This window comes from Muscardinus avellanarius, assembly GCF_963383645.1.
Source record: "Muscardinus avellanarius genome assembly, chromosome: 1".
Classification (NCBI taxonomy): domain Eukaryota; kingdom Metazoa; phylum Chordata; class Mammalia; order Rodentia; family Gliridae; genus Muscardinus; species Muscardinus avellanarius.
In genome coordinates this window covers 178,183,791-178,200,518 of record NC_137786.1, presented here as the reverse complement: position 1 = coordinate 178,200,518, position 16,728 = coordinate 178,183,791, and the positions used below count along the sequence as shown (strand labels likewise).

Below are 16,728 nucleotides of genomic sequence, written 5' to 3'. Positions count from 1 at the left end.
CATTCCATAGTCCACACCAGACGTAGCGCACCACCACGACAGAGGAAGGTGCTCCTGCTGCGGGTGTAACAGACACGAGCACCACCCTGTGAGGGGCTGAAGCCTGCCCTCAGCCGTGACAGCCTGGCACATGGACTCTGCAAAGCCAAAAAGCCTCAGACAAGCGCCACCTTCCTGTGCCCGCATTCAACTATGAGGACCTGTGCGTCGGGATGGCGGGAGACCTTTGTCAGTCTAATTGAGGCTGATGGCAGGAAGTGTCCAGGGGCATGAGTGGCCTCTATAAGATATCTGAAAGGGAGAACCCCACTGGGTAGTTGGCTGCAGTTGTTGGGTGGCTAAGAATTATGGCCAGGCTCGGGGTACACACTGTAACCCAGCTCCTCCGAGAAGCTGAAGCAGGAGGATCGCGGAGGCCTTGGCTAACATGTGTAAGGCCCTGGGTTCCATCCCTAGCACCCACCCCCAAATAAAAGAATTATGGCAAAGAATCTCAGAGACATCAGAGTACTTCATATGCAAGAAATGAACAAATAAGACCTCAGCTCTCAATGAATAAGGCCACTACTCTGTGATCCTGTCATCCTTGGGGACAGAGTGAAGAGGCTTAGACAGATAGCCAAAGAGCAGGGAGGCAGGTGACTGGGGCCAGAGCACCTGCCAGGCCTAAGCCAGGAGGGTGGGGGCAGAAAGACAGACAGATGGGAGCAAAGACGCAAGATAGGGTGGTGATGGGTTTGCACAGGGTGAGGAGAGGCAGGGTTCTCCGTGAGGGTACACTCGCTGCAGGAGGAGATGTCCACAGAGTGGTCAGGCATGCAGGCCTACGGTTGTGGAAGGTCCTGCTGGGGAGCCAGCTGGGCCAATGGCAGGGATGGTGATGGCGAGGCTGGTGTTACAGAGCAGTTCCCGCAGTCAATTCCCCAAGAAATGAGCACGGAGAAGACAGTGGTCTCCCAAGTCGCACAGCTAGTCCAGGTGGGCCCAGGGTTGAAACCTACGTGCAGTACGGTGCCTCAGAGGTAGCCACTGAAGGTCCAGGAATGGGCAAAGCTACCCAGGGAAAGGGAGACAGACACCAAGAGGCAGCTAAAGCCCAGGGAGGAGCATCAAGACTGGCCCCTAAGACCCAGAATGAGGAGTCTGAGATGAGAGAGCATTCATGGCAACCAAGACCCTGTCTTTCACATGTGTGTGTGTGTGTGGGGGGGCACTAGGGATTGAATCCAGGGGTTTTCTATTTCTTTTCTTTGCTTTTTTTCTTGCGAGTCTGGGGATGGAATCCAGGGACATTCTACCTCTGAGTTACGCTCCCTGCCATATTTTTTATTCTTTATTTTGAAATAGGGTCTCACTAAGTTGCGGAGGGCCTCACTAAGTAGCTGAGGCTGTCCACACACCACGATCCTCCTGTTTCAGCCTCCTGAATGCTGGGATTACAAGCATGCGCCACCACGCCCGGCTTCTATTTCTGATCTACACCTCCGGACCTTTTTTTTTTAAAGAGGGTCTCACTAAGTTACAGACTACTGACCTTAAATCTGCAATCCTCCTGTCTCAGCCTCCCAAGTACTAGGATTACAGGCATGTGCCACTATGCCTGACTTAGCCAAAAGCCTGTCAAAGGAGCAGGGTAGTGGGAGAGTGGCAGGAGAGAGGGCAGAGTGAGATCAGGCAGAGGGTGCAAAAAGCCAGTAGGTCTGGCCCCTGAGCAGCAGAGTAGGCACAAGGTCCAAGGACAGGCAGCAGGAGGCAGGTGGAGTGAGACTTCTTAGAAGGGAGAGACCATGGCAGATTAACAAATAACATCAAAGGACCTGCATGGATCAGGCAGGTGGGGAGGGAAGGAACCCATCCTAGAAGAGACAGCTTCCCCATTATGCAAAAAGCAAGCCCTGGGAGTGAGGTCACAGGTAGGAAAGGGTGAGAGGGCGAGGGCTCACCTGAAGATGCGGTAGGGCGTGGTGAGGTCAAAGCCACGCCGGTCCACTTCCTTCACGTTGCCCACACTCATGTCGATGAAGGTGATGCCGATGCCCATATGGTACTCCTGGCAGGTGGGTAGGAAGGGGTGAGGCTTTGGGAGCAGGACTGGAGGCCCAGGCGGGGAGAGGAGGAAAAGGCAGGACCTTAGGGACTAGAGAGCGCCCAGGAGGGAGGGAGGGGAGGACCTGGGAACCTGAGCCCGGGCTGGCCTCGGACCTGGAGAACTGTGCTCAGGAATGAGGTGAAGGGATGGAATCAGATGGGGGGAGAGGCTAAAGGGGGCAGGCAAAGTGCTGGGCTCAGTGCAGGGAATCAGGAACAAAAAGCTCGAGGCTCAGGACCAGGTGGGTACAGGACAGGGAAAGGGCCCTGGGCGGAGGGCAAGGGGCAGGGAGAGCCTCAGTGGCCTGGCCAAGCGCTCCGCACCTCCAGGTTCTTATAGAGCTGAACTTTGTTCCCGACCACAGCCACATACAGCTTATTCTTGAAGCCACGCAGCTCCAGGCTGCCAGCGTGGTCTGGCTGCTCTGAACCTCGAACTCCCAACAGAGAAGCACTAGACAGCCGGGCCCGGGCACGCTGCTCGGCCACAGCCTGCTGCAGGGCCTGCACCCACTCCTTCCGCTCCGCTGCAGAGAAGCAGAGGAATAGGCCACACTCAGACTGGCAGGGGCCTCCTGACCCTGAGCTCCTCGGGAAAAGCTCCTGCCAGAAGCCCGCCCAGACTGCCTCCCACCCCTCTTGACCGCTGTGGCCTGGCCTCAGCTTGTGCCTCACCCATCTGAACCTGTGTCCTCATGCACAGGAACGTGTGGCTCTGAGGAGTCAAGGGGTGTGTGGAGCACACAGTCAGGCACAGGACGTCCCCTTCCCTCCCTCCCCTCCCTGGATGTGAGGTGGGGAGCAGATGTCTCTCCCCACCTCCTTATCTGGCCAAACTCCCAGTCTTCTCTCTCCTTCCACACACATATATGTACACATGCATATACACATATTTATGTGTACACACATACGCGCACGCGCACACACACACACACACACACACACACACACACACACACACACACACGTGCGCGTGCCCTCAGGCTCCCCACCATCACTCTCTGCCCGGAAGGCAAAGGTCCGGTTATTTGTGATCACTTCAAACTTCTGGTCCCCAATAGCAGCCACGCGGGAGATGAGGGCCACAGAGACAAAGCGCTTAGAGTAAGCATCCTGGGAAAGAGGGAAGAGCTGTGTTTTAGGGCTGGGGTGGGGCCTCAGCTGGAATGAAGGCTGCTGCCCCACCGCGCGCTGACCCTGACCACTGCCCATGGCCAGGAGGACACCGTCCAAGGACACAGACTGAAGCTCCGGTGAGGACTAGGCTGGGGCCTCTGCTTAGATCCGAAGTCAGGGTCCAGCCTAGGTCAAGGCTGCAGCCAGGGTCAAGTCGGAGGATGACACGGTTCTCACCTTGTTACTGTCAAAGTATCTCAGGTACTCAGCATCCAGTCTCACCCACCGCTTCTGATAGATGTAAGATCTGGAGAGGAAGAGGCAGAGTGACCACAGAGCAAAGGACTGGGCATTAGGGAAGAGGTCCTGGGTTTCCCTGGCCCTACCACCCCAGCAGCCATGCACAGTTAGGATCAGCCGGGTTCAAGAGAGGAAAGATCTCCAATAGCCACTGAGAGGAAGATGGACGTTACCTACAGCAAGACTGACTGATGTTAGACCCAAAGAAAGATCCCAGTCTTGAAGACAAGAACACGTAGGTCTGGTGGGAATAATGGTAATCTGTGGCTATGAGGTACCCTAACGGAGACTTGCTCAAGCCCTCTTGGATTCCTGTGGTCCTTGGAGCACCGCCCAGGCAATGCAGATACCAGCAGGACCCAGGAGGCCTCGCTCACCCCTGCGGTGGGTTCTTGTCCAGCCAGCCAGCCTTGATGAGTGGCATGAGGGGGGCAGGACCCCCAGGCGACTCCTCCATGGGGTGCAGTGGGAGCTGGAGGAGTGGACTGGGCGAGGGTGAGCTCAGGCTGCCGCCGTGCCATCCACCACTAGCGGAAGAGGAGGGAAGGCAGGTGGGCTGGGGAGAGGGCAGGTGGGCTGGGGCTCTCTTGGGTGGGCTGGGCCTTGGGAGGGAAACCGCCTGGAGGAGTGGACACTCACTTGGGGATGCCCTCGTAGGCATGGTCATCCTCGTCCTCCTCATCTGCGGACAGTTCCTCCCCCTCACTCAGCAGACTGGCCACGCGCACGGCCCGTGGGACTCGGCTCGGCGGGGGCTCCTCCTGTGGCGCCCCAGGCCCAGAGTCACTCTTCCCTTCCTGCCCCAGGTCACTCCCCGGGTGCCACGCCCACCTCTGTCCACCCCATCGCTGACCACACTGCAACGCTTTCACTTCTGCTTCCTTGGACTCTCCTCCCCCACCAGCTGAGAGCACACTGGGACCCAGGGTCACAGGACAACCAGAGGCAGACACAGATCTCGGACAGGGATAAAGACACAGACAATGACTTGGGTGCAGAGGGAAAAGACAAGTGCTCAGAGAGGATAACATGCGAACACAGAAAGTGAAAGAGAAAGAAGGACGACAGCGGCTCTAAGCAGAAACACTGGTAGGGAGTGTGGGGGCCACACATCCAGGCACAGGCAGTCGAGCCTGGAGTACAAGCCACGAGCCCCAGCCCCACCCGGCCCAAGGTTCTGGGGCTTCACTGACCCCATCCTCTGTATGGCGAGACAATGAGGGGAAGAGAGAACTTTCCTGGGAAATGCCACCCACTCTGGGATCTGCAAGGCATCTGGGCAGCCCTCCCTCCACACTGACAGGCAGAGGGCCCAACCCCAACCAATCCCTGCCCACCTTCTTGGTCATCACGCTGGCTGGGGCCCCCGGCCCCTCCTCTGGGGCCTCATCATAGTCAGAGTCGTCTGGCAAGAGAAGGCTGGGTCAGAGGCCAAGAGCTTGGCAGCCTCTCCCGGGGTATGGCATGGCTTCACAAAGGCCACCCCCAGCCCAAGAAAGACTCCCACTCCACCCCAGCCTGGCTTTCAAAACAAGGGCACAGGGACAGGAAGTGCTATTTATACTAGAGGAGAGGCACAGTCACCACTGGGAGGTCTGACCAGGCAGCCAGCTTGGGGGCCAGGGGCAAGAACCGACCAAAACAGACCAAAAAGACAACAAGAACTGAGGAATGCAGCCCACTCCCAGGTGCGCCAGGATCCCTGGGGGTACCTCACACTCTGAACCGGCTCACTCAGGGTGGCCACCACCTGGCACTAGCTCAGGAGTTTGGGCAGGAGCGCTGACCTCATTTTGCAGATGCAGAGAATGATGCTCAGGGCCACGTCATGGGCTGATGGCAGTGGCAGGCAGCCTGCTCTCCCATGTGGGAGCCCCGTCTCGACTGCAACACTTACCGAACTCCGGGGGCAGGCGGGGTGGCTTCGGAGGGATCTCTGGGGGTGGGGGAAGCCTCTGTGGCAAGGTGGGCACGGGCGCCTCGAGCTCTGGCTGGGGAAGAGATGGCAGCGGTGGCAGTAGTAACTCTTCCTCGCTGGAAGGAAGGCTGGGAACAGCAAAAGTTGGGCGTCACTGAGCGACAGAGCCCAGATGCAATTCAGCTGAGCCCCCGCTGCTCATTGGGCTGCAGCACACCTGTCCCCTACAGGCTCCACCCACAGGAACCGCCTGGCACTGCCACTCGCCTCTTGACCAAGACCCTCCCTAGTACATAAAGCCTAAAGGAAGCAGGCAACCTTTTCAACCTGGACAGCTGGTCACCTGTCCCCCGTGGTCCAGCTCTCAGCCCTGGGCCACCACTCTGGAAGGAGGTCGGACACCAGATAGAAACCAGGAAGGATTTCTGGGGAGGTGGTAAGGGGCCCGCGCTTTTAAGGTAGTACAGCATTTACTGGCAAAGAGATATGTCAGGCATGAAATAGACATCAAGGATGAAGGCACAGTCAGTCTCGGAGACCAACTCCAAGGCCCCTGCACCGCGGGTCTCTAGACCAAGGCTGCCTGCGCTCTCGAGACTGGACACTCACTACCTCCTGGGTGTCCTCAGAGTCCTCAAGTTCACCCCACCCCATCATACTCATCTCTCCTGACACCAGCTCCCCATCACGCCCCATCCCTGGACACCTGCTCGAGGCAGCACTGCCTTGGCAATGGTGGCCTGCTTGGGGAATTGTCGGCAGACTTTATTTATTTATTTATTTATTTATTTATTTATTTATTTATTATTTTTGCAGTACTGGGGATGGAACCCTGGGGCATTGTACCTCTGAGCTACACCTCCCCAACCCTATTTTTTAGTTTGTTTGTTTGTTTGACAGTACTGGGGATGGAACCCAGAGGCATCCTCCCTCCGAGCTACCCTCCCAGCCCTATTTTTAGTCTTTTTTTTTTTTAATTTTTGAAACATGGTCTCACTGAGTTGTGAAGGGCCTCACTAAGTAGCTAAGGCTGTCCGCAAACCGCGATCCTCCAGTCTCAGCCTCCAGAAAGCTGGGATTACAAGTATGCACCACCACGCTCAGCTGTCAGCAGACTTTAAATATGGTAGGCAGGCCAGAGCTTGGGCTTCCCTTGGTGTGGTCACTTGTAACTGAGCACATCCCAGGTAGGGGGACCTGACACTACCTATGTGGGGCTGCTAGAAGACACAGTGGCCCCTTGGGGCAAGAGGTTTCTAAGCCAGGCTGGCTCCCTCTGAGTCACCTGTCCAATCTAATCCTCAGTCCTTTGTCCTTGAGCTGTCACCTGGAGAACCATAAAAAATGGCTCCTGGACAGCTGTGTAGACTGTGGATCAAGCTAGCAAGGTGTCACAGAGGAGGAAGACCTGCCACTGCCCTGGGGGAAGCCACTCTCTCCTGAGTGCTGCCCCAGGAAGCTGATGCCCAGGGCAGCCCATGGTAGTCTTGACCCTCTGGTGGGTGCTGCGCCTGGCTGTCACCCCACTTGCCCCGAGTCCCTTTGGTGCAGGGGCAGCATCCGACTTATATTCCTATAGTCCAGGGCAGGGCCTGGCTGTGTTGGCAGAAAGAACACGTTGCATAGGTGGGGGTGAGCAGGGAGACTGGTCTGTGGTCATTAGGGTTGGGAGGAAGCAAAGGAAAGAGTGAATGGAGTGGATGGTGATGACCGTGTGGGTGCCTGGGCCCCCAGAGCACGCCCTGGGGCCACCGAGCCCGTCAGTGCAGTGAGCCTGGAGACTTCCAGACAGGCAACCCACCCCTCACACTACTGCCTCCTTGGGATCAGCAGAGAGAACTCCAAGCTTTGGTCCAGAGGACAGCAGAGCCTGCTCTTCCCTCGCAGGACCCAGGTGGCATGGGCCCTCCCCTCTGGTACCCAGTCCACCCCCATCACCCTCCACAATACGGCCAAGGGGTCTGCCCACCCTGAGGCACCCAGCAGGTGGGCTCTACCTTCTTCATTCTGGTATCCCCAGCACAAAGCAGGGTTTTTGTTTTGTTTTGTTTGCAGCACTGGGGATGGAACCCAGGGGCATTCTACCTCCAAGCAACAGCCCCTTCCCCAGCCCTATTTTTTACTCTTTATTTTGAAACAGGGTCTCACTGAGTTGCGAAGGGCCTCACTGAGTAGCTGAGGCTGGCCTCCAACCTCAAATCCCTTGCTGGGATTATAAACTTGAGCCACCACACCCACCCAGCTAAAAACAGGGATTTATTAACAAATGAATACCCGGATTAACTAATTCCTGTTCACTGACTACATCATGTGTCTATATATGTGTGTTCTCAGCCACTTCTAAGTGCTTTGCATGAATTCATTCATTTACTTTGTCAGGGGCTCTATAACTTAAAGCTTCTGTCCTGCCTTATAGGTAAGGAAACTGAGGAACAGAGATTTTTTTTTTTTTTTTTTTGGTCTATGTGTGATACTGGGGATTGAATCCAGAGAGATTCTACCTCCAAGCTACACCCCCAGCCCTACTTTTTAGTCTTTATTTTGAAACAGGGTCTCACTAAGTTGAGGAGGGCCTCACGAAGTAGCTGAGGCTGGCTGCAAACCTGTGATCCTCCTATCTCAGCCTCCCAAGTACCAGGATTACAAGTGTGCACCACCACGCCTGGCTGAAAGCTAAGTAATTTATCCTTGGCCCCACAATTGATTTGAACCCGGAGAGTCAACCCTGCGGTCTGGCAGAGTGTGAGGGCTTCTCTGAGGCCTGCCTTCTCACACTGCCACCAGGCTTGGGGTCTAGCTGGATCTGAAGGTAACATCCGCCAGTGAGGGAACAGGATCATGGCTCTGACAGTCAACCCCTGTGACCAGAGGGGAGACTGGAATACAGATAACAAGCTTTTTTCCCAAAAGAGCTATCAGGTAAGGGATGAGGGGTCCTCAGGTAAACCTGCCATCCCTGCTCTGGCTACCTCCTCCAGCCTCCTGGCTGACCCCTGCCTGCCTGCCTGTCTAGCACAGGGGATTAGGGCCTTGCTGAGTCAGGCCTGGGCCCATGAAAGGAGAAGTGGTGTCTGGAAGGCCCAGCATGTGGGAAAACCCCAGGGAAGGGGCAGCGTCCCCCTTCACAGAACAGGACCTGCAGACTGCCAAAAGGTGTGTGTGGGGGGGGGGGTACTGAGAGTATAGCTTGGAGCCCTTGGGTTCAATCCCTACTACCAAAACACAAAAACAAAAACCAGAATTATCATATCATTGATCAAACAAGCCAGAAATATTTCTTAGTTAAAAGAGGCACCGTTAATAACCACATCGGGGCAGCAGATGCAAACAGGGCCCTATGAGGTCAAGTGAAATGTGTGGTCACTCCGGTCAGGCAGACCTGGGTCGGAGGCCCAGCTCAACTGTCATCACTGTGTGACCTCAAGCTGCTCACGTCACCCCTGAGCCTCAGTTTCCCCTCTAACCCACTTTCAGGCTTACTGAAAACTCGGCAAAGGAAGGCCCCTCCCACACGCCCCCAGAGCAGCACCGTGACCCTGGCTGTGGTCGGAGAAGACGAGGCCCCTCGGCTGGGCCAAGAAGCTGCTTCCCAGGCTCCTCCTCCTGCAGCTGTCCCGGCTCCTCAGGTCTTTCAGCTCCACTGAACTCAGAGCAGAGGGGCCGGGTCTTACCTTGAGGGCAGGTATGCTGCAGAGAAGGGCAGGCTGATTATCTCTCCTGAGATCACATTCCAGTGCCCCTGACTGCGCTCATGCTACACAGGCCCACCTCCAGGCCCTCGCATGCCTACCCCTTTCTCCAGAACACCCTTACCCGTCTGGCCAACGTCCCACTCTTCCTTCAAAAGGCCAAAGCACACATTGTCCCCTCTCCTATGGGCCTCCCCTCATGCTTCAGCCTGGCTCCCCAACCGCCATGCTTCAGCCCGGCTTTGTCTGTCAGTGCTGGTTCACTGAAATGACCTCAAAAACCAAAGAGCCCACCCACACCCCATCCTGGAGGAAGGCCTCTCTCCCTAAGATGTCACATGGACCTTGGAGGGATGCAGGCCAATCCCAGCTCCCCGACTCTCACCAGCAGGGCTGTGCCTTGGGGCCAGGTTCGGGGATCTGGGGACACAGACTCCTTCTCTGACCTCCCCTTTCCATGAGCACTTCTCCAGCTGCCCGTGTCCTCGTCCATGCTCCGGCCTCCTCGGCAGCCCGAGCCTCAGTCCTGAGCCTCCTGCTTCCTCCATGGCCGCTTCTGCCCTTCCAACTCTGCCCTTCCTGGGTCTCCTTTGCTAAAATGGATGTCCTGTCAGCTGCCTTCTTCTCACAGGGCCAATCCCCTCCCTGCCTCCAGTATCACCTCACCGCCAGGGGCTCAGGGAGTGCATGCACTGAATGACCAAATGACCACCACCCTGCCTGCATCCTGGTCACCAAGAGGTCACCGGCTCCCCCACCCTCCAGACAGTCCACCTACAAATCCAACTGGCTCCACCTGCTCCCAGTACGTCTCCCTAGGAGAAGCTGCCACCTGCTAAGAACCCGTTGCGGGCCAGGCTTCTGTTGGGGCTTTCTGCATTCAGTGGACAGATATCAACTTCCCTGTGCTCGGACTATGCCTCCTCTGGGAAGTTCACCCAAGTGCTCGCCCCATAAGCTCCTAGGCAGTCCACACTGTATGGCATTCCCACTCGGGCCTAGGCTGGGGCTCCCCACAGGCTGAGCCCTGGAGGGCAAGAGGCAGCAGCACAGGTCCCTCTCCCCAGGCAGCTCTGGGCACTTCCCAGACCAGGCCTGGTGCAGCCTGAGGGGAGAAAGTATAGCCCTCAGGGTGTTCCCAGCTGTGCTGAGCCCCTCCCCCATCTAGGTGCACAGGTCAGAGGTCACTCTATGTTCCCAGTGCCCCGGGGATGTGGAATTCATTAGGGAACCAGGGCCAATGCAGGGAGGGGAGGAAGCCTGCCCAGGCTCCACAGGCACCTAGCACCCTCCCAGCCCTGGACGGGAGGAGTGGAACCGCACAAGGGCCAGCCAGACCAAGGGCCAGCCCCCTGTGCACATCTCCCCGTCACCTGGACTGGGGGTGGATGGGCTGAGAACCGCAGCAACCTTGAGCTTCACACTGAGATAAAGCCACCTCAGCTTCCCCAAGGGGAGTCGCCGGAGGGGTGCAGGGAACGAGGGCACCCGCCAGAGCAGATGGACGCCAGATGGACGCCGGGGCCCTGAAGGGCAGAGACTCTTCGGGGTGCTGTCTGAGGGAGCAGAGTCTGAGGAAGGCCCAGAAAACAGGCACCACGGGTTCCTGGCCGGCCCAGGAGAGAGGTTCACGGTGATGTAGAGACATGAAAAGAGCAGAGGAAAAGGAAAGAGGGAGCAAAGAAAAGCAAAACAGAAGACGTAGAGAACGTGACAGAAGACAGGAAAGTCTGAGAGCAAACAGGATAAGGGGGAGCAGAGCACTAGGAAAGCCTGGCCCAGAGGTGACGGCCTCCCAGGCCCTCGCCTCCCTCCCACCCACCCAGCCAGGCCGCCCCTCGCTCACCCTCAGAGGCTGGCTGGGTCCTGGGCCCGAGAACTCCCGCGCTGGCCAGGCAGGCTCGGCGTGTGGCAAGAATGCGGTGTGCCTGCCTGTGCAAGTCTGCGTCCGCTTGCGCTGGCCCGTCCCCCAGGTGCTCCCCTAGGGGGCCCAGGTGTGGCTCTGTGCGCCTGGATTCTGAGTGTTCCTAAATCACTCTGAGTGTGTGTGTTTCTGAGTACAATGGTGAACTGTCCGGGAGAGTGTGAGAATATGAGAGAATGAGAGAGAGAGAGAGAGAGAGAGAGAGAGAGAGAGAGATAGTGTGTGTGTGTGTGTGTGTGTGTGTGTGTGTGTGTGTGTGTGTGTGTGTGTGTGTGTATCCAGCTCTGGTCTCTCCTGCTTCCTGCTCTCCACCTCCCCCAAACCCTGTAGTCCTGGCCAACAAACACACACTTCCTGAAAACATAGGCTGAGAAAAAGAAAAGTCACCCAGAATCCCCTGGGGCAGACACTTCCTCCCCGCCCCTGGGGCTGCACTCCCCCACCCCCAAGCTAGGATGGACAACCAGCGGTAACTGCTGGTCTCAAGAGGCCTTACAGCGTAAAGGCCCAGGAAGCTTTGGCCCTGGCTGGCCTTTGCGGTGGCCTCTCCCCCACCCCACCCCAACGAGGAGGCCCAGAGAGGCTGGGAGAGAGTCTCTTTGAAGGGAGCAGGCCTCCCCCAGCAACAAGTGATCTAGCCTCAGGAAGACCAGGGATTGGCTGGGCTGCAAGCAGGCAGGGCATTGGAGGGGAGCCTGACAGAGTGATCCAGCCAGCAGCTGCCCCCTCCCAGCACACACTTCCAACTCCTGCAGCTATCTCCAGGTATTCAAGTATCAGAGGAGGGAACTGAGGCCCAGAGCAAGCTGGGAGGGGCTCTGTGGAGTGACCCTGATCAGAAATGGCTCCTCTGTGGCTCTCAGGGAAGCACGTTCTGAGAGCTCATGTGTATGATGCTGAGTGGACAGCGACAAGGCCAGGAGGCAAGGTGTGAATATCTGCTTCCCCTCTGCTTGGCTGGGTGACTGTGGGCAAGTTTCTTGGCATCTCTGGACCCCCCAGCAAGTTCTCTACCCCGAGCTTAAATAATGGTAGACAGCACAGGCTCTGGGGATAAGTGAGGTTCTCCTGGGCCAGACAGACAGGCTCTGGGAGTCCTGGACGTGTCAGGCAAGGGAGGAGGAACCCTAGTCTCCTTGCTTATTCATCTGCTAACACCTTGGTTTGTGGCCTGTGGTCCTATCCCACTCTCATTCTTCCCACTGGCCTCCTCTGAAGGCCTCTCCCTTCCCAAGACTTTAGGGGTGATATGGATTGGGTAGAAAGATGGGGAGAAGGGATCTGTGGTGGTCAGCTTTGTACCCTTTAACTCAATGACGGGGTTGAAGAAATATAAATTACTCTTGCGTGCAGGAGAGTGGCCACTAGAGGGCACAGTAGTACCAGGAAACTCTGTAGTACCTACCTATTTCCAGTTGTTATGAACCCAGGAAAGGCACAAACCCTTTTTTACTTCCAAATTTTATACCTCCACAGACCTGGGTGGCCTTCAAGGCCCCGTGACTTAATACTCCTCTCAAGGTGGGGATAATCTCCAAGACCTTCCCCAAAGGGACCTCTGATTGTGTTTTTGCATGGATCCAGACAGTGCCCTCTACTTTCTGGGCCTACTTAAAACCAGGACACAAATTCTCTAGAAGGCTGGCCACAGGGATCAATGAAATCCTGTATATAAAACGCCCACATAGTGCCCAGTGATGAGGACAGGAGACCTCTCTCTGTACATGCGTCCCTCCTCCAAGACTCCTTCCCAGAGTAGCCTGACTTGACCCAAGTGCTCACATACCCCCACCCTGAACACACACCTAAGCCTGCCTGCAGATGTGCTGACACCCAAGCAAATGGCAGGAAGGAGGGCACATGTCAAGACGAAACAGAAGGTCCACAGAAGCAGAAGGAAACTCAGATCAGAGGGGATGAGGCCTCAGAGGTGTCCCGGGTGACAAGTGTCAGGCCGTGGGGCAAAGCCCAGGAGCCCGGGCTCTCTGTTTCCTCTGCTGCCACCTCCAGGTGCCACACATTCCCTGATCACCCACAGTATCTCTTGCCAGGTCCATAGACCTCAGACTTCCTCCCAAGTCCACTTCCATCCCTGGGCCCCAGATCTGTCCCTGGGTTTATCACAGGGAGGAGAGTGGCACCCACAAGCCCCCCTCCTTGCCCACTCTGCTCATGGCCAGCAGTCCTGAGTCCAGGACCATCTAGGGCCACATGCGGCTCCAATCCTCACTGCCCAATGGGCTGTGGCAGAGCCTGAGTAGGGGCGTCCAGAGCATGATCTCTTACTGTCTCCCTGCCTCCTCTATCACCCCCAGGAGCAGCCAGAGGCATACTGCCAACTGCCTGGCTCCCACACCAGGCCTTGGCAGAGAATCCCACCAGGGCCACTCTGAAGCCTCACCCAGGACAACCCAGCCACCGCCCGAGGTCCCAGGGTGCTTCCCTCCTCTGAGCTTCGCATAGGCTGTTCCCCCACCTGAAGTACTTTTCTTGTCCTAAGGCAAAGCGCAGGCTCCCTGTGTAATCTCCAAGGCCCCCGGCGTGTTCCACCCGCCCTGGCATCCACTCACCTCACCAGCAGGCGGGGGGGCCCGGTGCGAGGAGGCACGGGGGGCGCGCTGGGCTCCACAGAGTGCCGCTTGGCAGGCAGTGGGGGCAGCGCAAGGTCCGGGGCGGTGGGGGTGAAGCAGGCGGGGGGAAGGCAGCTCCTGCGGGGCGGGATGGGTGGGGCGGCGGGGGTCCCCTCGCCCTCTTCAGCCACAGGCACTGGCTGGGGGGCAGCGGCAGGCCCAGGGGGGCAGCGGAAGACGTGGCGCTTCTTGGGCACAGGCCGCGGGGCGGGGCGGGGTGCGGGGGCCGGGGCCTGCGCACGGAGCAGGCCGGCCAGCACGCGGCGGCGGTGGCCCGGGAGCAGCATGCCCATGTCCACCAGGCGGGCATCGCTGAGGCCTTGGCACTCGGTGGCCCACACCAGCCCGTGCTGTTCAAAGAGCCCGGTATACTGCTCCAGGTGCAGTGCCCGCAGCCACTCGGCCACCGACAACGCGCCATCCCTGCCCTCGGCCATGGCTCCTGCCGGCAGAGGCCCCGCTGGTGGGGCTCAGTCCAGACCTAGAACACAAGGGCTCAGATCAGAAGCATGCATGGCGCCCAGGGTGGGACAGCATCCCTCTGTGGCTTTTCCCTTGATCAGCATCCTTCTGTGGCTTTTCCATGCCAGTGCCAATCATAATTCCCAAAAGACACAGTTCTGAATGCCATAATCCCAAATGTTGAAATCCCAAAATATCAAAATCCACAAAGTCTAAAAATCCCCCAAATTCTAAAAAATTAAAAAGACAAGTGGGCCTGATAGTCCACAGCCATAATACTAGTAGTCAGGCGGCTGAGATAGGAGGATCGCAGGTTTGAGGACATTCTCAGCATGTAGCAAGACTCTCAGCAACCTAATGAGACCCTGTTTCATAACAAAAAATAAAATAGGGCTGGGAGCATTTTACATCAGAGCTACACCCTAGCCCTATTCTTTTTTTTTTTTTTAATAGGGTCTCACTAAGCTTCCAAGGGCCTCCCTAAATTGCTGACGCTGGTTTCAAACCTGTGCTCCTCCTGTCTCAGCCTCCCAAGTATGGGGATTACAGGCACACACCACCCACCACACCTATCTGCAAATGTTGTGATCTTAAAAGCCCAAACTCCTCATGTTGTGGGTTCTGGGTTCAAGTTCAATCCCTGAGCTTTCTGTACCCCATGTGCTACATAAAGCCAAGTAAGCCAGGTCCTATAAATACAGGCTTTCCCTCTGCCTGAAACCGTCCCCCACTTCCCCGGTCACTGGATAGCTATAGCGCAATCTGGAAAAATCTACGGTGTATTCCTACCTCACACCCCAGTATGAAAACATAAAACCATGAAAGGATTGAAACTTAGCTCAAGAGGCAAAAACCTTTTGGAAATTATACAAACCCAGATCTATCTCCTCTAGGAAGTCCTCCACGGCTCCCAAGGTTGGTACCTGCCACATCCCCACACACTGCCTTGGCCACTGCTAGAGACTGGTTGATGGCCTGACTGGTGCGGTGCCGGGGGTGCATGTACACACACACACACACACACACACACACACACAGCCCTGTAAGACCCAGGCCAGGGCTCAAATCCCTCTAAGCCATTAGTCCCCAGCCAAGGGCCAGGCCCAGGGCTCAGCAGGCATGTGTCAGATGAAAGGGCATTCTGCTGGTCCCTCTGCATGCCTGGGGTGGGGGTGGAGCCTCACCCCCCCAAGCCCATGGTGGAAGTGGAATGCCCTGGAAGATAAGCCAACCCAGACCACACAGCCTCTGTGATCCTGGCCCTCTACATGAGCAACCATTCCTACTACCAAGGCAGGGGACAGCCATTCATTTGTTTGCTCATCCAGATCAGCCTTGCACTGTGCAGTTGGGACCCCTGCAATTTTTTTTTTTTTTTTTTTTTTTTGCAGTACTGGGGATAGAACCCTGGGGCATTCTACCTCTGAGCTACGCCCCCAGCCCTATATTTTATTATTTATTTATTTATTTTATTTGTTTATTTTTTTGGTGGTCTGAGGTTCCTGGAACCCCTTCTACCTCCAGGCTACACTCCCAGACCTATAGATACATAAGCACAGGGATTACAAGCATGCGCCACCACGCCCAGAGCTTATTCTTTATTTTTTGAAACAGGGTCTCAGGGAGTTGCAAAGGGCCTCACTGAGTAGCCGAAGCTGTCCATGAACTACAACCCTCCTGCCTCAGCCTCCTGAATGCAGAGATTACAAGCGTGCACCACCACGCCCACCCGGCTAACCCTGCACTTGAGAACTCCTGGCCAGAGGGGGGAGGAGGGCAGAGACAATGTGAAGAACAGGTGACCAGAAGAGAAAGCAAGTAACAGATGAAAAGTTACCCAGTCATCTCTAGACACTAAAGAGGCATACATAAAACTCAACATCCCAGAGGATCACAAGTTGGAGGAGAGCCTCAGCAATGTAACGAGACTCTCACAACCTAGAGACCCTATCTAAAAAAAAAAAAAATTGGGCTGGATGTAGCTCAGAGGTAGAATGCTCCCAGGTCCAACCCCCAATTAAAAAGAGAAAAACTCAACATCCAGCTTACTTGAACAAAAACCTGACTAAAATGGGAATAAGAGTTCTATCCACTTCCTTAAAACCCAGCACCTTGCTTAGCAGAAAAACAATAGAAAAGTCCCACTAAAGTTAAAATAAGACAACATCCATTTATTGTTATTATTATTCTGATTGTTCTAGACAACAAAACCTAACCAAAGTATGCCAATTAGGAAAGAAGAGATGAACTATCCATCAGTGGTCAATAATAGGAGGATTTTCTTTGGGTGTGTAGAAATGGAGATTTGAAAATGATACAAACCCAGGAGCATTCTACCTCTGAGATACATCCCCAGCTCTTTTTATTTTTTATTTTGAAACAAGGCTCACTAGATTGCCGAGTCTTGCTAAAATGTCTGAGGCTGGTCTTGAACCTGCAATCCTCCTATCTCAGCCTCCAAAGTTCTGGGATTATAAATGTATGCCACCACACCAGGCAACAATATGAGTTTTGAGTCAGAAAACGAAACAGCTCAACTGAGAAAATATTAAAAGTAACAAAACAATTTAGCATAATAGTTGGGTTCAAAATTAATATGAC

At 55.7% G+C, this 16,728-nt stretch overlaps 1 protein-coding gene across 2 annotated transcripts in view; it reads right to left on the bottom strand.

Moving 5' to 3' along the window:
- Positions 1-14,120, bottom strand: part of ARAP1 (ArfGAP with RhoGAP domain, ankyrin repeat and PH domain 1) — a gene marked incomplete at both ends in the record, with an annotated part of 34,480 nt that extends 20,360 nt beyond the window's left edge. Inside the window, 9 exons of one of the 2 annotated variants that reach the window (XM_080711527.1) lie at positions 1,944-2,050; positions 2,413-2,615; positions 3,081-3,201; positions 3,442-3,511; positions 3,882-4,031; positions 4,144-4,265; positions 4,842-4,909; positions 5,402-5,550; positions 13,606-14,120. In XM_080711527.1, coding sequence (XP_080567653.1) covers positions 1,944-2,050; positions 2,413-2,615; positions 3,081-3,201; positions 3,442-3,511; positions 3,882-4,031; positions 4,144-4,265; positions 4,842-4,909; positions 5,402-5,550; positions 13,606-14,102 — 1,487 coding nt within the window. Of the gene's footprint in view, positions 1-1,943; positions 2,051-2,412; positions 2,616-3,080; positions 3,202-3,441; positions 3,512-3,881; positions 4,032-4,143; positions 4,302-4,841; positions 4,910-5,401; positions 5,551-13,605 lie in introns of both variants that reach the window. The other variant, XM_080711526.1, reaches the window with a different exon arrangement.
- Positions 14,121-16,728: the final 2,608 nt, after the last annotated feature.